General features: G+C 42.1%; 1 protein-coding gene and 1 long non-coding RNA gene across 9 annotated transcripts in view; one reads left to right on the top strand and one right to left on the bottom strand.

The window, feature by feature from the left end:
* Positions 1–25,721, top strand: part of APBB2 (amyloid beta precursor protein binding family B member 2) — a 167,327-nt gene that overhangs the window by 45,652 nt on the left and 95,954 nt on the right. For 5 of the 8 annotated variants that reach the window (XM_081019946.1, XM_081019943.1, XM_081019945.1 and 2 more), the window contains exon 1: positions 23,426–23,535. Coding sequence is in view for 4 of the 8 variants with exons in the window: in XM_081019943.1 (XP_080876069.1) it covers positions 23,490–23,535 (46 nt within the window). In the remaining 4 variants the exon portion in view is untranslated. Of the gene's footprint in view, positions 1–13,441; positions 13,559–23,425; positions 23,540–25,721 lie in introns of those variants that run through there. The other 3 variants (XM_081019947.1, XM_081019951.1, XM_081019950.1) reach the window with 3 other exon arrangements.
* LOC308484985 overlaps positions 23,422–25,721 on the bottom strand; it is a 29,184-nt gene continuing 26,884 nt past the window's right edge. Inside the window, exons 3-4 of the long non-coding RNA XR_013990267.1 lie at positions 24,843–24,920; positions 23,422–23,560 (exon numbers count right to left, since the gene is read on the bottom strand). This is a non-coding gene — a long non-coding RNA (uncharacterized lncRNA). The remainder of the gene's footprint in view (positions 23,561–24,842; positions 24,921–25,721) is intronic.

Genomic DNA, 25,721 nt, shown 5'->3' on the forward strand with positions numbered 1-25,721 from the left:
AGTCTGCTCGGCAGGGGCTGGGTCCTACCGCGCCGGCGACGCGGGGACCCTCAAAAACCACGGGCACGGAGCCCGTGGACATGGGGACTCGGCTGGCACTGCTAGCGCCCTCCCGACTCGTGAAGGAGCCTTTTTAAAGGCTTCGGATCAGGTGCCGGGGAGTGGCGTGGTGCTTTGAGTCCATTGCTTCCCCTGCCGAGCGCAGCCGCATGCCATTCGACGGAGAGCGCTGACTTCTTCCATTGGAAATTTGGACTATCAACAACAACCCGTGAGTAATTGGGAAACCGGGTACAAAAGGAGAAAAAAAGAATTTTTTTTCGGATTCGGCACGAGCGGGGGGGATCTAAAAAGGAAGTCAGTCCCCCCCCTGATTGTAAACATTCTAAAACAAGGACTGGGTAACCAAGATCGAAAGAGAAGTTTATTGCTGACAAAAATCATTATTTCCACGAAGGGAAATTACAAGAATTGTGCTGGAGGAGAAGAGTGGAGGGTGAGAGGGAAAATGCAACCCCCCCTGGGAACCGGGGCGATTCGTAGAACCTGGCGAAGAGAGACGGAGACTTTGACAGCTGTCAAAGTAGCTGTCAAAGCTGGAGAATATAAAGAGGACTTTGTTACAAGGACTTTGCTGGCTAATTCTGTTACAATTTGACACAATATGGATATAAACTGTCGGAAAATAAGGAACAACAATTTGACTTTTGGATTAGAGGATATAAAGTTACTACAATCCCCCTAGAGGGGTTTCGGGACATTACAAGTGGTCGTATGTGGAAAATCACTCTGGGATTCGCACAGGACTTATCTTCTGGGAAAGCTGCAAAACTGACATAGTATTTTGTCTACAGAGGTGTTTACATTAAAAGGAGACAATAGAATTTTCTATTGAAGAAAGGAAGGGACTGGACGTAAGTTTTTGTTCCTGAACAACAAACCTCTGTAGAGATACCAGATTTCGGAATAAGAACGTTTTAGCAGCTGAACAAGACAAGAAACCTGAGAAAGTAAGGAATAAAAAGAACAAAGGACTAACTACGACACGGAAAGAACAATGGGAGGAGCAGCAAAGACCAAGGAAATTAAAGGCATCTATTAGACTGGATTTTTGAAGTTAAACATTATTAAAATAAACAAATTAAAAGAAAACCGGCAAGGTGGAATGGGAAAAATCTGGCCATGGACTTGAGATCTCCAGGCTGACAACATATAGACTGATGGACAGGTGGAATTCAAACCGGGGAAGGGAAGGGGGAGTTTTGGAATCCAAAGGCTAATGTAACCATCTTTTTGAAACTTCTTATACTTTTTATCTTCTATTTCTTTATATAACTTTTGTATATTATGGTATTTTGATTTGGCATGTTTAAAAAAAAGGGAATTCGTGGAAGGAAATTGGGGTTGATCTTGGGGAAAAATCTTTTTTCTTTTTCTGTTAATGATGAGGGATGATGATAAAATTGTATAATTTAAATTGGTTAATGGGTTAAACATATTAAGTTTTAAAATGGGAGTGAGAGCTTGTGGAACCAAATTAATGAAAGGGGAATACAGTCGGGGGGGGGGAGGAGGGAGTCCTAGAAAGAAGATAACGAAAGTAAGGCTCTAAATGTATTCTATCTTTTCTTTTCTGTTATTTTTCTATATTATTGGAAATTCTAATAAATATGATTTTTTTTAAAAAAATAAAGAATAAATGAACATACATCTTGATGTAGGTGTGGTCACTATGTGAATATTATTCCCCTATTAATATTAGACCCTAGAAAAACTTGAGTACCTTTTTACCCTCGGTTGATATGGAGGATGATGGACATTTCCAGGGCTTGCACAGATATTATTTTGGCTTTATTTTAATTCCACTAGGTCACCCTAGAACTGAACTGACTTGTCAGGTTGCCTTAGGCAAGGCATAGTTTTCTTATTTTACACATTGCATTGTTTAGACGTAGCCTTAGATTTCTGTATGCAAATGTAATGCAGCAACCACACCTTAGCAAATTGTATTGTACAGTTTCAGCTTTTTAGGGAGCTGTGATCGTCTGCATCTGTTTGTTGGAGATATACTGCAGTGGGTGGGACTTGAGTTTGCCTCTGTATAACATGTGAAACCCACTCAGCTTTCATTTCCAACTTGGAGATAATAACGCAGTCGCCCTGTGAAGGTAGATCAGCAAGGATAATTGTGGTAACATATGTGAAGTACTTTGAATAAAGTGTTCTTGTTATTATGGGGACAGCGAAATTAAACTGGGAATTCTAAATAAATCTTCTAGCACGACATAAGATTGTAAAAAAGATTGTGCAAAACCTTGATGAGGAGATGCTTCTGCGCTATTTTACCAACTAATGTCTGTCCCTACCTTTTCTCCCAGTTTAAAGCAAGACTATAATAACATTTATAGTCACATCTGAAGGCTAAAAAAGGGTTCCAATAGCTAACAATTTCCAGGAGAACTTAAAAGTAATAGATTGTAGCTGCATGAATTGCTTTAGAAATGGTATGTTGATGCCTTCAAAATGCTGTGAGAGCCGTTGTGCTGCTGACACACTGAACCAAAACAAATTATGTGGACATAAATCTTATTTATTTCAATGGATCTTTCTCGGACATAATATGCTTAGGAGCACAGTATTTGATATCTAAGGCAGTTGGGAAGCTCAGATTTAGGTTTTTTCCGCCCCTCAACAAATGACTACAATGCATCTTGATTACATAAAAGCTGCCAAAAACAAAAACCCTGAAAATCTATGGTGGTCCTTCAAATGCCGTTAGGGAGACACACTTAAAAAAAAAAAAGTTTTGTAGACTGCACAGTATCATCAAGCAACAGACTTGTTGAAGACTGCATTCAGACAGAACTTCTTTCTGTTTCCCTGACATTTCCTTTCCTGATAATTCTTGCAAATTATTCAAAGTGATTTGAATAATACCTTCTGAATATTCTGGACTACAGCTCCCATAAGCTCTGGTTGCTGGCTGGAGCCGATGGGAGTTGTAAGTAAGTTGAAAGCATCTGCAGGGCTGTCACCCGCAACAAGAACAACCCCTGTTTGGGGTTATCATAAAGGTAGGTCAGGTTGTGATCAGGAGCAGATTTTATTTTCCCCCTGGCTTTGCTTATCAAAGATCACACAGCCTTTGCTTTGCAAAGAGGACAAACCTCCAGGTTCACTGCACCTTATTTATTCAATGGGTATGGTATTTTTATCACACGACAACTTTTTCTTCAACTCTCCTCATACCCTACCATGCTTTGGGTGGGCATGCTTAGTCCTCCTTGCCCACCCCCCCCCCCCCCAGTTCAGCAGTTTGTTTTTAAAATGAAATTTTGTTGTTGTTGTTGTTTAGTCGTTTAGTCATGTCCAACTCTTTGTGACCCCATGGACCAGAGCACGCCAGGCCCTCCTGTCTTCCACTGCCTCCCACAGTTTGGTCAAACTCATGCTGGTAGCTTTGAGAACACTGTCCAGCCATCTCGTTCTTTGTCATCCCCTTCTCCCTGTGCCCTCAATCTTTCCCAGCATCAGGTCTTTTCCAGGGAGTCTTCAATTCTCATGAGGTGGCCAAAGTACTGGAGCCTCAGCTTCAGGATCTGTCCTTCCAGTGAACACTCCGGGCTGATTTCCTTCAGAATGGAGAGGTTTGATCTTCTTGCAGTCCATGGGACTCTCAAGAGTCTCTTCCAGCACCATAATTCAAAAGCATCAATTCTTCAGCGATCAGCCTTCTTTATGGTCCAGCTCTCGCTTCCATACATCACTAGAAATTTTATTACACCGTGTTAAGGTATTTCTTTTTTACTCTTGAAAAACAGTTCCGTGAGAGGTGTGCTTGTGTGCGGCTTTGTGATTGACGTATGAACCAGGCAATCTGTGCTGTCCAAGTTGGCATCTTCTGTAAATTGGTGAAAGTTTTCCCCTGAGCTCAATCTGGGAGCAGTAAACTGTGGTGGTTGTGCTTCTACTGGGCATGGCATTAAAGGGGCGTATGTTGGTGTGCTTACCAACATATTTTCACAGTCTAAAGCCCCATCAGGCAGTCTGACTCACAAAATAAAGGTTTCTTTCTTATGGAAGGACATATGCACTGACAAGCATACTGACAGACACTTGGTGATTCAGATGGTGCTCAGCTTTATTCAAAGTATTTCATTGCAGGGGAAAATGATAAAACAATTTTTCATGCTTATGTCACCTGCTTGTATCCTGGTTTGTAATACATGAGTCAGCTTTCAGCTTAAGTACTAAAAATTCATGTATGAGCTTGCAGGAAAGAAGCAACTAAAATAATAATAATAAGAAAATAACAAATAAGAGCGTTTTTGAACATGCCTTTTTGCTAGCTAGTATTTCCTCATCTGAAATTATCTTTTTACTACAGTAAGCTCCAGAGCTGAATATATACTTGCTCTAGTCTCGTTCACAAGTGTCTAAAAAGTCATTCTAGGTGCATCCAATTGATGCGCAATTGCCAGTGCAATCTGGACCTGGATTTTGGACCTGGAAGGTCCAAAGCAGGGCTGGGGTGGGTCATAACAGGGCGAAGAGTCTTGATGCACATGGGAACCGGGCACACGCAACTGTGTGGGATGAAGGTCTACTGGTCTTTCAGTTACATAAGTACAGTGGTACCTCGGGTTAAGTACTTAATTCGTTCCGGAGGTCCGTTCTTAACCTGAAACTGTTCTTAACCTGAAGCACCACTTTAGCTAATGGGGCCTCCTGCTGCTGCCGCGCCGCTGGAGCACAATTTCTGTTCTCATCCTGAAGCAAAGTTCTTAACCCGAGGTACTATTTCTGGGTTAGTGGAGTCTGTAACCTGAAGCGTATGTAACCTGAAGTGTATGTAACCCGAGGTACCACTGTAATTGAATTAAGATGTTTTAAAACAGTGAAGAAACTGATGTGAATTACAGGCCATTGCCAAACCTTCGGTCAGGAAGTTTATGTACCCAATAATGCCATATTGTTAATTTACAAAAGGGTGGGGGGCTTGTTATAACACACAGCATATCAAAACTGTTGGTGAATACATTGTGTAATACTGCTGTATTCAATTTCTGTAACAGTTAATTCGGCACTTTCCCAGTTATCTCTATCTTTGTGGACATCTCTCTAATCTGTCCATAATTGACTCTCAGTAGAAGCTTTATTTCCACAAAGAGGAATATTTCCAGTGAGTGGCAGAATAATTAACCTTTGCTTCAGGAGAAGACAACTCAGTGGCTTCTGAGCCCAGGCCTGGGATTTGACCTGGCACTTGAGTTGTGAACTCTGTTCCTGACTTTTGTAGCTGTTCAGTATGACCTTGAACAAGCAGTGAAAACTCTAGCCTCAAGCTTTTCTTACATTTGAGGCTTTATTCATACATATTATAGCTTTATAGTAATGGTACATGTGCTAGGGTTAGTATTCCTTGCGAAGCAGGCTGGTGATCTGTTTTATTAGATCACAGCTAGCCTTTACTACAGAAAAATTGCAGGGCGATGAGGAAAGTGTTGCAATTATCTTTGAGCCCAGAGCCACCACAGAACTTGTTTTCATTGCACCTTACAGGATTATGCATGATTTTAATAACTGTCCAGTGCGGAGAGATAATTTTCCTCCCTCCTTTTTATATTTTCTATAAAAGGATATGTCAAATTAAATAATCACGAGGCTTTAGATCCCAAGAAAGACCCCAGAATATGTGCGTAAATGTTGGATTGTGGCAGAGAGGGGCATGCATTCCAAGACCAAAGAAATGAACCCATTAAGTCTTATGGAACTCCTTTTTATTAGTCGTAACATGGCTTCTTCTCGTTGTGACATCACTAAACTGAGGATTTTTTGGTTTCTGTGAACTAACAATTGTGAAGACTTTTAGGTTGTCAGCTTGGATAGCTCAGCTGGTTAGAGAAGGCATAGGCAAACTTGGCCCTCCAGATGTTTTGGGACTACAACTCCCATCATCCCTAGCTAACAGGACCAGTGGTCAGGGATGATGCCTGGTGCTGAAAATGCCAAGGCTGCATGTTGGATTCCTGAATGGGACAGCTGTATAGGAGGTTGGGCTCGATGATCCTCAGTGTCCCTTCCAACTCTTTAATTCTATGAATGTCTGGTTTTGAATGCCTGTTAACTGATTCTTAGTTCACACTCTTGCTTAGAACTACTCTGTTGAATGGTGTTCCCCAGTAAGTATATTCGGGATTGCAGGCTTAATTGTGCAGGTAGAAAGAAGAGCAGTAAGATTGTGAGCTGGTGCAGGGTTATGTTCCAAGATTATTCTGGCAGTAATACTCGTGAGTATTTAAACAAGCCGGATTTCACCCCGTAACAGGTTTTCGCTTATCGGCACCTTTGGAAGCCCACATTTCATCCTGAGCAACGTTGTGAATCTTAACTTCCGAGGTGGTGTGCTACTGAGCGGGCAGAACATTTATCTTCATCTGTACCATATTCTCCATCATTGCAGTGCAGTGATCTGTAAAATCAACTTGTGACAAAGCTTGCCTCTTTGGGTTTCTTACTGCAGTGCAGAAATAGGCTTGGTACGGAAAGGCTATGAACTTCATTTAAAGGATACTTCATTGTGAGCTCTTTAGTTAATCACAACCCCCTTCTAAATAGGTATTGATTACTTTGGGTTTTCCCTTGCTAAGCAGTTTTCAAATGGCTGGCTTTTGCTAAGCTATGAATACTTTCACAGGTCATGCCACTGATAAGCCAAGCATGGGGATCCCTGGAGGCTGACTTTATGATGTGTGAATTGAACTAAATCTGTGCTGTGAAGAGTGGTGACTGTGACAGGTGCACAACTTTAGTTGGATTGGCCTGGTTTATTTTAGAAAGCCCCATTTGTTCCCTTTATCCCAAATACTGATAATGTCCCTGTGGTGGGAATAGTCACAACTTTACTTAAATATCCAAGTAGCAGGGGACAAGTGATGGTGATTTCATACTGTTAGGTCTCTCTCATATCGTTTACTTATATCCTATGCCTCCTGGATTAATCCTTAATCCTACTTAAGAATAGGTCAGGTTCTGGTCATATTAAAATCCCAACACCTCTTACGAACAGTGTTAGAAACTCAGAGATATTAACTGGTTGCAAGATAGCACCTTAAACCTAGGTTATGTCCTCCAGAACGGAATGTCTAATTGCGATCTTTTTTTTCAAGACTACAAAGCAAAAAAACAAATTGTGTATATCATCAGCATTACAGTCGTACCTCTAGTTGCGTTCCTCTCTTGTTACAGACTTTCAGCTTACGAACGTGGCAAACCTGGAAGTGTTTACTTTCGGGTTCGCCATGGGCGCATGCACAGAAGCGATCTGCGCGCTTTGTGCATACGCAGAAGCACTTGATCGTGCCACACACATGCGTGGAAGAGCCACTCTAGTTGCGGACTTTTCGGGGTGTGAACTGCACCCCGAAATGGATTGAGTCCGCAACTAGAGGTACCACTGTATTATATTTCACAGTTTAATTGCACTTTACCAATTACACAAATCTCTTTTTTTGAAACACGTGAACTAATACACATTTCACATCAGTGACACATTTTTACCATCAATAAAGGTAAAGGGACCCCTGACCATTAGGTCCAGTCGTGGCCGACTCTGGGGTTTATTGGCCGAGGGAGCCGGCGTACAGCTTCCGGGTCACGTGGCCAGCATGACTAAGCTGCTTCTGGAGAACCAGAGAAGCACATGGAAACGCCGTTTACCTTCCTGCCAGAGCGGTACCTAGTTATCTACTTGCACTTTGACGTGCTTTCGAACTGCTAGGTTGGCAGGAGCAGGGACCGAGCGACAGGAGCTCACCCCGTCACGGGGATTCGAACTGCCGACCTTCCGATCGGCAAGTCCTAGGCTCTGTGGTTTAACCCACAGCGCCACCCGTGTCCCCCTTTACCATCAATAGCAATTGCTAATTGGACAACACTAACATAAATGGGTCTCAGCTTCAGCAATAGTGACCAAGTCATTTGAATAGTTAATATTTATAAATGCTGCACACCAGCCAAATAGTGGGGATGTCAGTCGCCAAATGGGGGACAGGACATTCCATGTGGTTGCAAGTGGACCATTTGCAGTTGCAAAACATGTCTGGCGCCTGGGGGATTTTGAACACTGCTTATGAAGCCTTCCATTATGACAGCATCTCCAATAGTGAGCAAAACCCAAAACCACATGGCCAATCAGGAATTCTGGAAGAAATTATTTTCTGAGTCTAGCTACCTATTTTCAAATAAAGGATGGGTGAGAAGACAATCTTTTAAGACTTAATGATGATTGTTTGAGCTTCTCCTCTTTTGTGCTTTTGGGCACTTCTCTCATGTCTTTCCACCTTGCCTTCCTCTACCCCGCCCCAGCAACAAGTAGATAAATGTCTATCCCAAGGGTATTCAGCTTGGTACTCCCCAGTTGCCGTTATCAAACAAATCCCATCGGCCACAGCTAGCATGACCAATAGTCAAGGATGCTCAGAATTGTAGTCCAACATCTGGGGGGCAACACATTGATTACCTTGGTCCATTTAGTCAAAATCTGAACATGACAGCTTTCCTTGTGATTCCGTAGAATGACTTCCTGTTTTAAAATGGTGCTAGTATTCAACCAAATTGCGACATTTGCTTGGATAGCATATTGAGCAATTAATATTGTGGTGTCTCAGTGCAAGCACTTTGGGCGGGGGAGTGGGGATATTCAAAGCTTTTTAAGATTAAAAAATCCAAACCTGATTCACATACAAGACAAATACAGTGATTGCAAATGGAAAAATACAGTCACACTTATAGGGCCCATTCAGATTTTCAATGCTTCCTCAATGTGGAATGGCCTGAGCCACAGCCACGTAGCAGAAGCATTCCTGTGACGGTGTCTTCATTTTAGACAAGTCCTTTTACTTCTTCATTTCAAGTGTGTATTTTGATGGATGTCAAAGATTAGTATTTATTTGTGCTTTCAAGTGTTCAGAGCACTTTACAGCAACCCTGTAAAGTAAGTTAGCTTCATTATCCTTACCTTGCATGAGGCAGAATGCAGGCTGAGGTTTAGGTGAGACTCGGGTCACTTCTAGACACCCAGTTTGTCCAGGATTATACCTGATTTGTTTGTAGGGAGGTTATACGACAGTGACTGTTTATCAAGCATGCATTCTGATCTTTTTGAAGGGAGGTTAAATGATGTTGCCTCTGAGGAAGCAGGTTTGTTGTGGATGACATCTCAATCAACTGTAATTGTGCAACCTGAATTTGCCATTATGTGACTGAATCCTGAAAATAGCAACCATCTGGAAGCATTTGCAACTGAGATTCGAACTGGGCGGAGTTCATATTCTCAGCTGATACAGTAGATTTGGTCTTAGTGAGACTTGGTTTTAGCCTCTTCATCTACAATGCTTACTTTTTAAGGGAAAATGTGCAAAGAAACGGCTCTGTTTCACTATGTGGTGCTTAGAAAATGCATTTATCTCGCCCCCACCCATTTCAGTTGTTGGTAACGTTGGTGCGTTTTGCCTTCTGTTTATCAAAAACATCTGCCATTTGGACATTTCCTTTCAGATACCCATTCACAGCTTATCATGGAAAGGAGCATATGCCGGCCACTTTCAAACTATTGTTTTGGTCTTTTGTTTGTCTATCCATTAAGCATGCTGGACTTTCATCTTTCTCCCATCCTTTCACTTTTCACTATGGTCATAATAATCAAGCATCTGTCAGTCTTTCTTGACTATTCTTAGAAAAAGAGGCACATATAAACTGATAACGTGTGCTCAGATTTTATCCTCCTGATTTTTAATAATTTTGGCTTTGTTGCAATGCAATATGAAAACCAAGAAAGAATACTGAGTAGTTCCAGTAGATTTTGAATTAGATGCATAAGAAGGAGACTCATTGTGGTATTTTTTTTTTAAACCAGATTATGCTCAAAATGGGACAATAACATATTTTTGAGCTGCTTAGATTTTTCTTCAAATACTAAGCAATATATAAAAATACTTACTTTTCCTGTTTAGTTATGTGTATTATTTTCTGTGTATACACACACACGCACTATAAAATAGGATTTTGGTACATGAAAGAGTTTAAACAAGTAAAATATAAACTACTGGGTTTTTACTTTCAAATGTTTATAAACCCTTCACCAATGTCAAATGATAAAAAACAGGTAGATTCTTCTACCACAAAAAGCAGGCCAAATCATAGGACAAAGAAATAATACATAATTTTGCAAAAACTCTTGGTTATTAAATATGAAAGGTAAATATGTGGAGTCATCCACTGTTGGACTTGAGATTAATCATCTCAAGACCCTCTGAGCCTTTTAGTAACCTGGACTCCAGATCTTCTAGTTATATTCTGTATTTGTCCACAGTTCAAATATATGTCATTCTTTTACTTGTTCGGCATACGCCTTTTAAACCATGAAGTACCAATTAGTCATGAGTAGTGATCCTGAATATTCCAATATATTATTGGACTAATAATTGTATTATATTGTGCTCATGTAAGCTCTTTGTGTTCAACTAAAGCTTGCAAAGATTTAAAGTGAGCAAAATTTCTTTAGCCAAAACCTCAGTTTAAAAAGACCAATGCAATTGCCGAAAGGATGTAATTGCAGATGTAATCAGTCTGAACAAATGGAACCAATAATTCTTATTTGCAAACTTTGCAGTCAGGCAGTCTAAAAACGTTCCTGCAATCCACCCAAGTGTTGGATGCTTCAGTTGAGCTCTCTCCTTTCGTCCCAAAGTCACTGGGCATCTGCAACTAATGGCAGCATATTAAATATAGCTTGAAGGACCTATTCCTGGCATCAGAGTACAAACACAACAAATAATACAAGATATACAAGAAATGATTCCCCCATTCCCTAGCTAATTATACACACACACACACACACACACACACACAGTGGTACCTCGGGTTAAGTACTTAATTCGTTCCGGAGGTCCGTTCTTAACCTGAAGCACCACTTTAGCTAATGGGGCCTCCTGCTGCCGCCGGAGGCCGATTTCTGTTCTTATCCTGAAGCAAAGTTCTTATCCTGAAGCACTATTTCTGGGTTACCGGAGTGTGTAACCTGAAGCGTATGTAACCCGAGGTACCACTGTCTGTGTGTGTGTGTGTGTGTGTGTGTGTACATATGTTTGTGTGTGTGTGTGTGTACACACACACACACACACACACACACACACACAACTTCAGTTTACTTCATACAAGATAAGGGCCCAGAACTTTTATACAGCTTCCACAAGAGACCAAAGCCCTAAGAATATTACACAGGTATTTGCAAAGAATGATTATCTCTCATCTTCCCAGTCATAAACCCATTAAGGCGTCAGACCTTGACAAAGGTTAGAAGTTTATAGTTTTGTTGCTTCCAGGAAAATGTTTCGGCTGTCGGTGACCCCGAGTTCTGTGGTACCTGTGAGCAAAATGCTGCGCATAGTTGTCATTCCGTACAAAATTGTCAGTCTTGGGAATTGCTGGGGGGACCACGAGCAAGCGCCGTCATATGTACTTCTGCAAGACTGGTCTTGCCAGGAAGAGAACCGCAGAAGCGGTCGGCAGGTTTGTTTTGGCTTTAATTTGGTAACGCAAATTTAAATAACCCTGTCTCTTTTTTTAAGCAGCTGAGACTATTCAGAGAAATTAATTAATTCAAAATAATAGATTGATGGGTGTCTCAAATCCTGTTGGCAGGCACCTCTAAAACAGGGAGTGCCCAGATGTAAGTGGTAAGAGGCAAATGGGGGCAAATGGCCTAAGACCAGAGCCTAATCTGTAGGCCTCAGAGCTCCTTTTTGGCACAGAAAGGAGTAGGGGTGTGCAGTGTCAGCAACAGTTTGTAGGCTGCATTGGATTGGTATAATTATTAGAAATTTGACGTGCTTTTGGACGGCCAGCCGAGTCCTTCCCCCCCACTTCCTACTCCCATAATGGTTTCAGTGCAGTTCTGATAGCAAATACACCCACTGGTTGTGTGCATATATCTGTATCCAGTGTGCTCTCACTGATGGTTTGGGAAGCAGTGTACAGTGGTACCTCGGGTTAAGTACTTAATTCGTTCCGGAGGTCCGTTCTTAACCTGAAACTGTTCTTAACCTGAAGACCACTTTAGCTAATGGGGCCTCACGCTGCTGCCGCGCCGCCACCGCGCAATTTCTGTTCTCATCCTGAAGCAAAGTTCTTAACCTGAGGTAATATTTCTGGGTTAGCAGAGTCTGTAACCTGAGGCGTATGTATCCCAAGGTACCACTGTACACATAATGTTAGGTACAATCCACATCTGTCCTGTAGTTTCTTATGAAATACTGTGTTTCGATGGAGCTGATAGTAAAAGTGACTTAGGAACATAAGGGGAGAAAAAATTAATGCTAAAGCCAGAGGGATGCCATTTATGAGTACATTGCATAAGGCACTCATATATGAGCTACCTGTTCAATATCTCTCCTCTTCCCTCCTCTTCCCTTCAATCTCCTTTTTATTATACATCCAGATGCTTTGGTTAGCAACCTTTAATTATTGTATTTTCTTTCTTGGTTTTGGGTTGAGGTTGGTAGGTAGGTTTTGAGGTTGTTTTTGTAGCTTGTTTGATTTCAATATTTATTTTTAAGCTTTATTGAACAAAATTAATTAAAAAACCTGCAACATAATTTTATTATTATTATTGAAGAGTTCAAAACTTTTATGTGTGAATGAATTCTAATTACTAATTACTAATTAAAGTAAGTGACATGCTAAAAAAGGCTAAATATTATTATTTATTAGGCTTTTCAGACCCACCCTTCCTTCTACCCTTCCTTCAAGGCAGAACAGAGCAATAACAAAATACAGTCATAATAAAACCATCGTTAAAATAGCAACTAAAACCTGTACTGTATCAACATTCAAAAACCTGAAGCAGCAGACTCAATAACACTTGAGTTGATGGATTCGTCATTATATATATTTGTTATATAACTATTTGTGCTTTTACCTTGCATTATTATCTTGTGGTCTGCCCTGATCTCTTGTGATGAAGGGTGACAATAATAATAATAATAATAATAATAATAATAATAATAATGCAAGTGAAGCCACTGTAGCACAGATCCCCAGCTCACAGAGCCACAGTAGGAGGATAACATGATTTATGGATTTGAGCACCTCTGAAAAGTCTGGGATAATCAATAGGATAGCACCCCCACCCTCAACTTTCTCATGATAAGGGTAATCAATTACAGCAACCAAAGTAGCACCGAGGTCTGAAGTGAGATTGAAATGGGTTTAGATAATTCACCATTCAGACATGCCAGCAACTGGCAGCCAGCACTCAATATTACAGCGCTAAGTTTGAAGTATGAAATATAAGTGACCTCTTGCTAAAACAAAAGAGATATTGTGGCTTTTGTAATTGATAACTACAAACTTTCAGCTTTTGTTCTCTCTCTCTTTTCAGCATTTTCAGATTAATTCTTTCAAGATAGCATATCAGAAAATTAGTTCCTCTGGTGCTTGCATCAAGGGCTAAGAAAAGTGGCCTTCCTTCGAAGCCTTCACCCAAAGGCTGGAGAGAGTAAGTATTTCAGTATAACTACTTTGATTTGTTCCAACAGGACTCTGCAGCCTGTGGCAATAAACCAGGGGTTGCCAACCATCTGCCCAGTGACCTCCAGATGAAAGAGAAATAGCTATAGCGGTGGAATGCCAATTCTGACATTGCACCAAACTAGTAAGAAGAAACAGCTGTTTGCCAATCCTCTTCACACCATGGTTTGTCAATTCAGATGTCACATTAAACTAGGAATGGCAAACCCATATCTGGCCAGCAAAGCCATTTTCAGTTGACCATTTCCTGTAGAAGGTTTTCCCTGTTTCCTGCATTCTAGGACCTTTCTAGCAATGGTGCAGTGCCAGAGAGAGGAGAAGGGCTATTGCGGTGTTGGGCTGAGAGGAGAGGTTCCTTTCCTTTTAAACTAGTGCTACGGGGTGGGATGGGGAGGGAAGTGCAAACACTTTCCCTTGCTCTTCAGAGAATGCATTTCCTCTTCTGGAACCAACTAGAACTTTCTACTTTGGCAACCAGAGGGAAGATAATCAGTAGCCCATTCCCTCCAACATTTCTCCGATGAAAATAGGGACGTCCTAAGTAAAAGCAGGTGACGTGGGTGGCGCTGTGGGTTAAACCACAGAGCCTAGGGCTTGCCGATCAGAAGGTCGGTGGTTCGAATCCCCGCGACGGGGTGAGCTCCCGTTGCTCGGTCCCTGCTCCTGCCAACCTAGCAGTTCAAAAGCACGTTAAAGTGCAAGTAGATAAATAGGCGTAAACGGCGTTTCTGTGTGCTGCTCTGGTTCGCCAGAAGCGGCTTAGTCATGCTGGCCACATGACTCGGAAGCTGTCTGCGGACAAACGCCGGCTCCCTCGGCCTATAGAGTGAGATGAGCGTGCAACCCCAGAGTCGGTCACGACTGGACCTATTGGTCAGGGGTCCCTTTACCTTTTAAGGAAAAGCAGGACATTCCAGGATCAAAAAAGAAGCCAGGACGGCTTCTGTAAAGCCTTGCCCAGGCCTTCTCCTTCATAGACCTTGATGCCATTTGTGTCTCTGCTGCCAAAACCAGCAGTCTCACGACTACTTCTCCTCTTCCCCTCCTCCCACTTCTCTCCTCCCAGCCCATAATAATGCCTAGTAATGCTAGATACGACCTGACCACATTCTAAGGTTCTCTGCTCCCACAAACGGTGGCCAATGAGCAGGGGCAGGAAGTTGGGTTGACAGCGTGTCATACACTTTTGGTTAGTAGACATCACAGGGAAGTCAATGGGGAGAAATGGTCTCCTTCAGTCAACTGCCAGGCAACCCCTCGCCATGTTTATTCCAGCCTTAGCAAGTTTGCCTGCTGCAGAGAGGCCATGGCTGCTTTTCTGCTGCTGCAGCATCTACTTTTAAAGGAGTCTGATTTGCATTAGGAAACTCTGATGCAAGATGTGGGATAATTACATCAAGGAGAGAGCAGGAACCTCTTCACTGTATTCTACAGACTGATTTCTGTCCTAAAATTTTTAAACGCCCAAGGGGGAGGAATTAGAGCAATTCAGATATTCTGCCTAAGTACCACATGCTTCTCGTTTGAAGGGTCCCAACCAAAATCTCCAGTCCTTGATGATGCTAAAAGCCCGAGAGAGAGCCAGTTAGTGGGTGTTAGTGGGAAGAGTGGTGGGTGTGGACTGAGGAGCCCTGGCTTAAATTTTCTGTCACTTGGGAAATAATTACTATTTTTCAGTGTACAGTGTACCTTGGGTTAAGAACTTAATTGGTTCTGGAGGTCTGTTCTTAACCTGAAACTGTTCTTAACCTGAAGCACCACTTTAGCTAATGGGTCCTCCTGCTGCCGCTGCGCGATTTCTGTTCCCATCCTGAAGCAAAGTTCTTAACCCCAGGTAATATTTCTGGGCTAGTGGAGTCTGTAACCTGAAGCATATGTAACCTGAAGCGTATGTAACCCGAGGTACCACTGTAACCTACTTCAGAGCATGTTTGTTAAGAATACGTGAGATACTTGAAGAAGGATAACGTGGCATGTTTGCTTTAGGGATTTTTTTGCCTGGGCCTGTTTCCTACCTGAACTCGGAAGTAGCAGCATTCATGAAATAACGGTTTTGTCACTTTCGGGATTTGGGGTGCATGTTGTTAGGGAACATGGCTTTGTCTGCCACTGTGGGCTAGTGGTCAAGCTGTAGGTGGGCTGTGAGACGTAAGACTGCAGGTGAAGGAATCACTTGATGATTGAAGGCTCTCTCTACTCTGAAGACGGAGTGGGAAGGCGTGTACCCCTCATCTCTCCCTGGAGGAAACCATGGGGCTTGAGGGGCTCAATGTCCGAACAAGCCCTAAGTGGCATTCCAGACAGTTCCTAAAATTGTTGGCAACTGATAACGATAAAATGTCTGTGTTGTAGGATTCTTCTTTGAGAGCCTGTAGAGATATGGCATGCGTAGGTTTTCTGATGCGTTTGTTCATACTGACAGAAATATGAAGGCATTTTCTTTTTCCTGCAGTATTGATAACAGTGTTCTGCTGATTTTCCTAATGAGTGCTTTTTTGGCTTCCATTATTTATTTTTTGTACTGGTACATTTTTACTATATCTTTTGTCAAATTGAGTATGCAGTACTTCAGCGGGGGAAAGGGAGCCCTCAAGCTCTGTATTGCTTTTCGCTTACCATGCACTTTTTCACCACACAAAGTACTAGAGTTTATCTGATTTCTAATCTGATATATAATCACTGGTATTTCTTGGCACACTTACTCAGAGGCTAATTGTAAATATTTTATTGGCAAATGGTGTATAATTTATTTTGCCATTGTATTTGTTGTCCAAGGTAATCAGAAGAACATAAAAGCTCTCTGGTTTCCTATTTGAGAAGTGTTTGAATGACTATGACTAAAGCTTTGCTTTATTCTCAAGCTTTATAAAAGTTGTACAAATGCGTAAGACTAATAATTAAACTGGAAGAAAACATTGAGTACTATTTTGCATGGCTACCATTTTAAAAGGTTGTTTTCTTTCCCTAAGATCTTGTTTTTTTCCTGTATAAAATTACCCCACTGTTCTTGTAAGCCTGAATTTCTGATAAACCACTGGGTAAAATATAAGTCCTGTTTTTAGCCATGTTTCAGGTAAGAATGAAAAGAAATTTGGGGTTCCTTGGAAGCTTACTTAGAGGCTTCTCAATGAGATTATAATTAATGGTGGAAAGTTTAAAAGAAAGGTAGACCACTGCTATCAATCTTAATTTGGGATCTGGAGTTTCAGTGGACAGTTGGGTGTCTTCCAAGAAATACTCTCAATTGATACATGGAATCTCTGTATCTTGCACTGAGTTCTAGGGCATGTGCAGTGTTCATTAGCTGTGGCCTTTGTAGTATTATTTTTTTAGCTCTCTCAAAACCCTGCGTCACAAGAAAGGAGGCAGAGAGTTCCAGCTTCATGTCAGCAGATTGCTTTTCACGTTTCCATGAGTTTGGGGTCATGTCTTCCAAAATTGTTTTGAGGGATTCTGATACATGCTTAAAAATTGTTTTTAAATAAAAAAGCAGAACTAGTCTAAGGGCTTCGGCTTTAATGGGCATTATAGTGGTACCTCAGGTTACATACGCTTCAGGTTACAGACTCCGCTAACCCAGAAATAGTGTTTCAGGTTAAGAACTTTGCTTCAGGATGAGAACAGAAATCGTGCTCCGGCGGCGCGGCGGCAGCAGGAGGCCCCATTAGCTAAAGTGGTGCTTCAGGTTAAGAACAGTTGCAGGTTAAGTACAGACCTCCGGAACGAATTAAGTACTTAACCTGAGGTACCACTGTATTCCATTTTGTTGGCTTGATTTCAGTAGGCTGTGAGAAGGAAATATATATAAGCCCCAAAGGGAAACTCACGTAGCCTGACAATACAGTTGTTATATGTAGAGCAGAAGGTGAGAGTCTCTTGGGGTGTATCACCCTGAGCAAAAAAATCTCCATTTCATGCAGCTTTCTTGAAGGCAACAGCAACCATGGTTGCTGGGCAGTGCTGTGACAATTCAGCTCCTGGTATGTTGTCTTTTACAAATGGAATTATTTGCAACTATATCAGGTGTTGTGGAAAGTTGTCCACATCACATGGGGAGAAAGGAAAGCTCAGAAGGCAACTTGAAAACAAGTCATGGGTTGCAGTGTAGTTGTTTACTTGGCTTCCCCCTTTCAGAGATAATAATGTAGGACAGCACCACAGGGAGCAGACATTTTTCTAAACCTCAAAAACAAAATTAAAATGCACAAAGTTCATTTTGTTATTTGTTTTGTGTTCCTTCAGTTTTTTAAAAGAGCCCTCACTTGATTATTAGACATATACATTTTGTTTTTTGTTTTGTTATTTTAGAGAGCCCCCTTGCACTTGTTTTCTTTGCTCCAGAACACATGCTTATGTTTTAGGCTGGCATTCCTGATCTTGTGAAAAATGAATGGTTTTATTTTTAGAGAGGGTAACACATCATCATTTCTCCATAGCATGTAGCTTGATAATAATTCTTGGCACTATCCTGAGGTTCCTTGAGATCTGGAGGAAGCAGCTGGTCACAGTACACAATTCAAATTAAGCAAATGAGGCAATTTGGTGGTGGGGACACAAGTGGGATTCCTGTGATATGTGATGCTCAGGGTGACCTCATAGACTATGCCCAGTGGGAACAGACCTGCTAGTTCTTTCCTGTATGCCTTATTCCTGTCTCTGTATTATCTGAAAGCACCTGATTTCCATTACTCTTAACACAAGCCCAGCCTACAAATTCATACTTAATTTTTAAAATTCCTTTCCTGCTTCTCTTTTGCTGGCCATTGCCTCCGTCCCAGAGCTTTTTCTCCTCCTCAGCTGTTGCATGCCATCCTTTTTATGCCTTTCCCTTATATATCTGGCGTTTCCTTGGGGAAAGATGCAAACTACCTTGGACCTACCTTGTCCTGGCAGCCTCAAGACCGACTGTTAACCCAGGTGTTTCCAGCACTTTAAGCATTTCCCTGCTATAGTCCAGGATGAAAGAATATGCTTGCTAAACAAATATAAATTGACACTGAGGGAGCCCCCTCCCACCTGGTGATTCTGTATGATACATAAAGAAGCTGCATTTGGGAACTTAATGCAAGCTCAGCAATGGTGGAAGTGAGGTGGAGATTACATTTTTCCGTGAGATGCTTTAAAATGCACTCGAGCCTCTCTTGAAGTGTTTGCATAACACCACAACGGATGTTTATGCAGGAGGGATATGCAGTCCCTCAGAAATATATCTGTAGGACACCGTAGGAGGAAGAGACGGATGGTCATTCTGGCATTAGATCCCTGATGGTTTTTTATCAGTCAGAGGAGATGTGCCAAGCATAGAGCTATCAGTCAGCGGGTTGGCAGGGCATAGAAATTTTGCTGTACAGAATTCTTTGGAGATGCTGGGCCTGTATGCTTTTGAATTCTGTTTATTTTATGAATAACTTTAGTAGAAGGCCTAGTTTGTAATGCATATGTTTGTACTCGGTTCCAAAGACTGATGGTTTACTTATGAGGAAAGCCCCTTAAATCAACTTCAACAACTGCCCCCTTTGCATTTGTGCTTTTTAAAACAAAATATGCATAATGCAAGGATGGGCAACTTCAGCGCCTCCTGCCATATCACGAGAAAGTGGACTACAGTGGTACCTCGGGTTAAGAACTTAATTCATTCTGGAGGTCCGTTCTTAACCTGAAACTGTTCTTAACCTGAGGTACCACTTTAGCTAATGGGGTCTCCCGCTGCCGCCGCACCGCCGCCGCGTGATTTCTGTCCTCATCCTGAGGTAAAGTTCTCATCCTGAGGTAAAGTTCTTAACCTGAGGTACTATTTCTGGGTTAGCGAAGTCTGTAACCTGAAGCGTCTGTAAACCGAGTTACCACTGTACTCCTAGCCTACTTAATGTATGGTTGTTGTTTTTTAAGGTCCACTTAAAGGCCCACTTAAACTTATTCTAATTCCCTTTTCCTTTTTGAATAGGTTGAAATGGTGAAAGCATCCTTTAGAAAAATTCTTGTCAGATGGATTACAAGCCAGGAGTTGAAATGAATGATTAATTTGATATATTAAAAAAAAAAAAAATAGTTCAGCATCTTCTTCATCATGGTTTCAACCACAAAGGCTGGAATTTTTTTTAAAGTAAAAGCTGAAGCTTGCACAGATGTTGCCCACATTTAGTATAATGGGATAATGCCAAATAATACTAATACACAGATAGGCTATCACTAAATAACTGACCCTTTGGGGGGGCAGAACAGAATGTTAAACCTGAATTTAAAATATACACAACCAAAACATTTTTGAATGTTTATGAATAAAATGATGTATGGTTGTCATCATCATCATCTATCTTATGACAATACTTTTATCAGACGAACCAAAATTCTGTGAAGGCATATGAATTCTTCAGAACTTGTCACCAGTCTAGCTGATAAACAACAAAGTCAGGGGGAGTTGGATGATTGTAAAACTGTAATATAGAAACTTTATTTTATTTGTATGCCTCCTTTCCATGGTTAAAAACCATGCCCAAGGCCCCTTACAACAGTAAAATATTTGATTAATTACAAACATAACAAAAGTAGGCATAAGCAATAAATAAAACACATCAAAAAGTACACAACCAAATTGAATGATTTCCACATCAATCATGATAAGATGTAAAAAAAATAACTAAAAAAAAATCAATAGCAGCAATGAAAAATCCTTAAACCTAACAGTCTCTCCAGCAGCCTCAGCTTTTGTAGCTGGAGTCAGTCAGGGCCCCACCCTCCCAGGCCAGGTGGGAAAACAACAACAACATTTTATTATTTGTACGCTTCCCATCTGACTGGGTTGCCCCAGCCACTCTGAGCGGCTTCCACCATATATAAAAACATAGTAGAACATTAAACCATAAAAAGCTTCCCTATACAGGGCTGCCTTCAGATGTTTCCTAAATGTCATATACCGTATTTTTCGCTCTATAAGACGAACCAGACCACAAGACGCACCTAGTTTTGGAGGAGGAAAACGAGAAAAAAAATATTCTGAATCTCAGAAGCCAGAACAGCAAGAGGGATCGCTGCGCAGCGAAAGCAGCATTCCCTCTTGCTGTTCTGGCTTCTGTGATAGCTGTGCAGCCTGCCTTCGCTCCATAAGACGTACACACATTTCCCCTTACTTTTTAGGAGGGAAAAAGTGAGTCTTATAGAGCAAAAAATATGGTAGGCTGTTTCAGGTGCTATGGAGGTTTCAGGTAATTTTATATGTCATTCTAGGATGGGGCTGAAATTGAAGTCAAGTTGGTTTGCCTCACAGTTGTAGGGAATTTTTCTCTCAGAGAATGAATTCCCATCTTCAGATAGTATAAGATCCTCTCCCTCCATGTTAGGATCTCACTATTGCAAAGCTAAATTTGGTGTTTTCCATGTCAAAGAAAATGTAGAGGTAGCTGTGTTGGCACATAAGGCAGGTGCTTTCACTGTGTCCTTTGGGTGCTTACTTGAAACATTTTTATTTCAGCAAGCTTATGTAGACATGCAAATATTGATGTGCTTGATTCCCCTTGCTGTTCATTTTAATTATTTTTAAGTATTTATAAATGTTTTTAACTTTTTCATTGATGTTTTTATTATTTCTTGTCAACCCCAGAGGCTTTATTGCAATCAAGCGGCATATACGTTTTGTTAAATAAAAAAAATAAATGTGAAAAGAGAAACCAAATGCTACATTGGAGCAACATCTCTGTTTGCCAACCGAAACATCACAAATTAGTGTGCAAGCTTTCAAATTCTCCAGAACTCTTCATCAGGTTAGCTAGTAAACAACGCAGAAGGATGTGTATGTTTGTGTAAAGTTGGCTGCTGGTAACGCCATCTGTGCTTGCACCTGGTATGAAATTATTCGGAGCTGTGTCCTTTCTGCACTAAAAAAAACAAAAACCCAGAATTCTGCAAAAACCCAGAATTCTATACATTGTGCAGATTAGAACACATTTGTTATTTCGTATTTTATGCAGTGGTTTTTACTGTTTTCCTCAAATGAGTCAACTTCCCGGGTAGAGGCAAGGACCACACATTTTCGGGTATACCTTTGTGCAAACAAATAACTTAAATAACTGGATTCTGCAACCAGTACCACATTCCGTGGCTTTTTCTGTGCTCTTGCAAAATCATGGCTGGCACATAGCTCCTTCTCAACATTTTTGTTTAGAGTACTGCTTTGGTTGGCTATTTTTAAAGTGCACTGTGGTTTTCTTTTATACTCTCACTCCTATACAGAGTGCTGGTATATTCTATTTCATCCATAGCTCCATATGGTGTGTTCTCTCTCCGTGTCTCTCTCTCTCTCTCTCTCTCTCTATATATATATATTTGCACATTGGAACGGCTCTAGATAATTGGTTCCATCCAAGAATGCTTGAAGCTGTTCCACCACTTCTTTCTCAAGCACCTTGCCCCCAAAGGAGATATTGGCAGCTGGGGAATAGTGGCCCAACTTGAATGACTTGCTCCCTTGTATAAAAATAAGTAAGGCTCAGCAAAACTTTCACACGTTTCAGCTTGGGGGTCAAAAGAGTGCCTTGCCCCCCCCCCCCTATTTTTCCTTCCCTAGCATGCCAAGGAGAAGGCGAGGCTAGAATGTGCTAAGAGGGCCTGTGGTAAGGGATGACTAGAGGTTTCCTTTATTCAGGTTATGGCGACAACTTCATTGCCATGTGAATTAACTTTGCCCTTATACAGTGGCACCTCGGGTTAAGTACTTAATTCATTCCAGAGGTCCGTACTTAACCTGAAACTGTTCCTAACCTGAAGCACCACTTTAGTTAATGGGGCCTTCTGCTGCTGCCGCGCCGCCGGAGCACGATTTCTGTTCTCATCCTGAAGCAATGTTCTTAACCCGAGGTACTATTTCTGGGTTAGCGGAGTCTGTAACCTGAAGCATATGTAACCTGATGCGTATGTAACCCGAGGTACCACTGTATATCATCTATATATTTAAAATATAGTAATCCTTATTATTTCATGAAACTTTATCCCATATTTGAGTTACTCTCAGCTACTGAATGGAGATCTTGATATGAACAATGGGTTCATATTAATAGATTGATTTCCCAGTTCCACCTGCTTAAAACTGTCCCCCACTGAAGAAGCTTCAAGAAACTCAGAGGGGCCCTTTTATCCTTACAGCATCCTTGTGAGGTAGGCTAGGCTGACAGGTAGGGACTGGCCCAAGGTCACTCAGCAAACTTCATATAATAAAGGTGGTACTCATTCACAGCATAAAAATGAACTCTCATACAGCGTTCCTCCGCTTTTAATCCAGTAAAAACTTGGAGAAGCATTGAATTAGTGGGGTTTTGTTTGTTTCCTCTTCTTGCTTCCTTGTTAGGACTTCTCTTGGCTTTGTGGGGCTTGGCTCGCTTTCTTGAGCCGTCCACAGCTGTCAGATCCCTAGAGGAGAAGCAAATGGATTTTCTAACACGTACAATGATTTTACACCGGTTGTTCACTGCACCTGAAAATGGAGGTTATTTACCCAGTGCTGAGCTTTGCTTAAAACCAAAGTCGGTGCCCAAAGAAACACAGCCTGTGCATTGAGGCTGTGAAATCCCAGAAGAGCCAGTGTATCAAGGCACTGTGTTTGCCTTGAAATTATTTATGCCGATCGGCGGAGGATGAGCGCAAACAGTAAACTTGCTCTGCATGGGTAGCCCAACAGTTCGTCTCTGCTGCTGGTGCGACAATGAATAATTTATAAACACATTATCCCCCCCCCCAAAAAAAAAACCGGTGGAGTGGGTCATTAGCATTTTAATGAGAACAATACATGCGTTGTACTAAATCCTTTGCCTTCTGTTTCTTCTTCTCTTTCCTTCTCTTCCTCCAGTAAAACAATTCTGCCGAGGCTTTGGAAATAGCTGACGACACGGGATAATGTGCTGAGTGGCACTATGGGCAGGCGATACCCAGGGGCTCACTGTCGTCAGAGCAATTCATGTATGTATGTGAATTTTCTCCCTACCTGTAGATTTGAAAGCAAAGCAAAACCTGGTAGCATCTCTTGGCTGACTTCCTGCTTTTCTGATTGCACTGCCCACCCGCTGTTGCTATAGCCTTAGTGATTTTTGGGGGGCCAAATTTTCCAAGATTAAACGTGCAAAGCGGGTAGAGGTTTTATAATCTCTGCCAATGGGAGAGCAAAGCGCTTGCCGTGTACTAGTTGCCAATATCACCATTTGAATTTCCCAGGTAACTTTGATAAGACTGCACGGTTGGATTCAGGTGCACTAAATTTTCATGCCATGTTTTCTCTTGCATTCTGTGGCATATGTCAGACTGTCCATACCCTTGCCTAAGCAGGTTTGGCTCCGCAGCTTGGGAGAGGAAGGTGTTTCCGTAGGCCCCGAGACCAGCAAAATGTCCACTATACCCCTAACATCAATGAGATAATAATAATAATAGTAATAATAATAATAATAATAATAAATAATAATAATAATAATTTATACCCCGCCATCTGGCTGAGTTTCCCCAGCTACTCTGGGCGGCTCCCAATCAAGTGTTAAAAACAATACAGCATTAAATATTAAAAACTTCCCTAAACAGGGCTGCCTTCAGATGTCTTTTAAAGATAGGATAGCTGCTTATTCCCTTCACATCTGAAGGGAGGGTGTTCCACAGGGTGGGCGCCACTACCAAGAAGGCCCTTTGTCTGGGTCCTGTAACCTCACAATGAGGGAGCCGCCAGAAGGCCCTCGGTGTTGGATCTCAGTGTACGGGCTGAACGATGGGGGTGGAGACGCTCCTTCAGGTATACAGGACCGAGGCCGTTTAGGGCTTTAAAGGTCAGCACCAACACTTTGAATTGTGCTCGGAAACGTACTGGGAGCCAATGCAGATCTCTCAGGACCGGTGTTATGTGGTCCCACTCCCAGTCACTAGTCTAGCTGCCGCATTCTGGATTAATTGCAGTTTCCGGGTCACCTTCAAAGGTAGCCCCATGTAGATGATCATTTCTCATTAAGCATGAGAAGATCAAAGGCAGCATGAGAATTCTAATGTTGCACACCCTGCCTCTCCCACGAATAGGGGGCAACTGAATTTGCCTTGCTGAGATTCTCTAAAATCCTGGAGCTGTCAGTTCACAGACCCACCCCCCCACGCCCCATGCAGCCATACACACACACACACATACGAGTCCTGCTAGGTTTGAGGAGGTGCTGGGCCCTCTGTGTTACCCTGGCTGCTCTTTTTATCCCTCCGCTCCCCATGCTACCTTGCTGAATCATCATTATCAACATCACCTCCATATTCATCCAGACAGCCCTCTGGGCAAATGGAGATGGCTGATGCTTCATCCGTGTGTCCATCCAACCTTCCACCTGTTAAAAAGCAACAAAAACAGAAGGAGTGTTGTGGTGGCTCACGTCCGCCCCGGTATGCCTATGCAAGCTGGCAGTGCTACAACATCTGCTTCTTGCTTAACTGCACCTCTCCTTGCTATCATGTGCTGTTGTCTTTGGCATTCTTTGCCCCACCCCAGTCTGTGGGACTCCAGGATTAGGCCTTAAAGTCCGGCTCTAACAGAGGACACCTTTAGATCTTACAGAAGCAAAAGAGAGGCTCAAACATTTCTGGCCTCTTCTTTTTGTACTTCCTATTAAATGTCTGGAGCAGGAGCTCATGTATCTCCCACATAATGAGACCCGTAAGCTCCTGACAGAGGTAACATTGCTTATTCCCCTACACGATGCTGCGCTGCTTTTCTGTGTTGTCCATGAGTTCTTGCCCTTGCTATATGGACAGATGAAATATCAGCACAGACTTAGTGAGTTGCAAAATCAGGCATGTTGAATGAACACATCTAAGATACACCCATGAGGGACGCGGGTGGCGCTGTGGGCTAAGCCACAGAGCCTAGGACTTGCCGATCAGAAGGTCGGCGATTCGAATCCCCGCGACGGGGTGAGCTCCCGTTGCTCAGTCCCTGCTCCTGCCAACCTACCAGTTCGAAAGCACGTCAAAGTGCAAGTAGATAAATAGGTACCGCTCCGGCGGGAAGGTAAACGGCGCTGCTCTGGTTCACCAGAAGCGGCTTCGTCATGCTGGCCACATGACCCGGAAGCTGTACGCCAGTTCCCTTGACTAATAAAGCGAGATGAGCACCGCAACCCCAGAGTCGG

This window comes from Podarcis pityusensis (genome assembly GCF_964106645.2).
Source record: "Podarcis pityusensis genome assembly, chromosome: 9".
NCBI lineage: Eukaryota > Metazoa > Chordata > Lepidosauria > Squamata > Lacertidae > Podarcis > Podarcis pityusensis.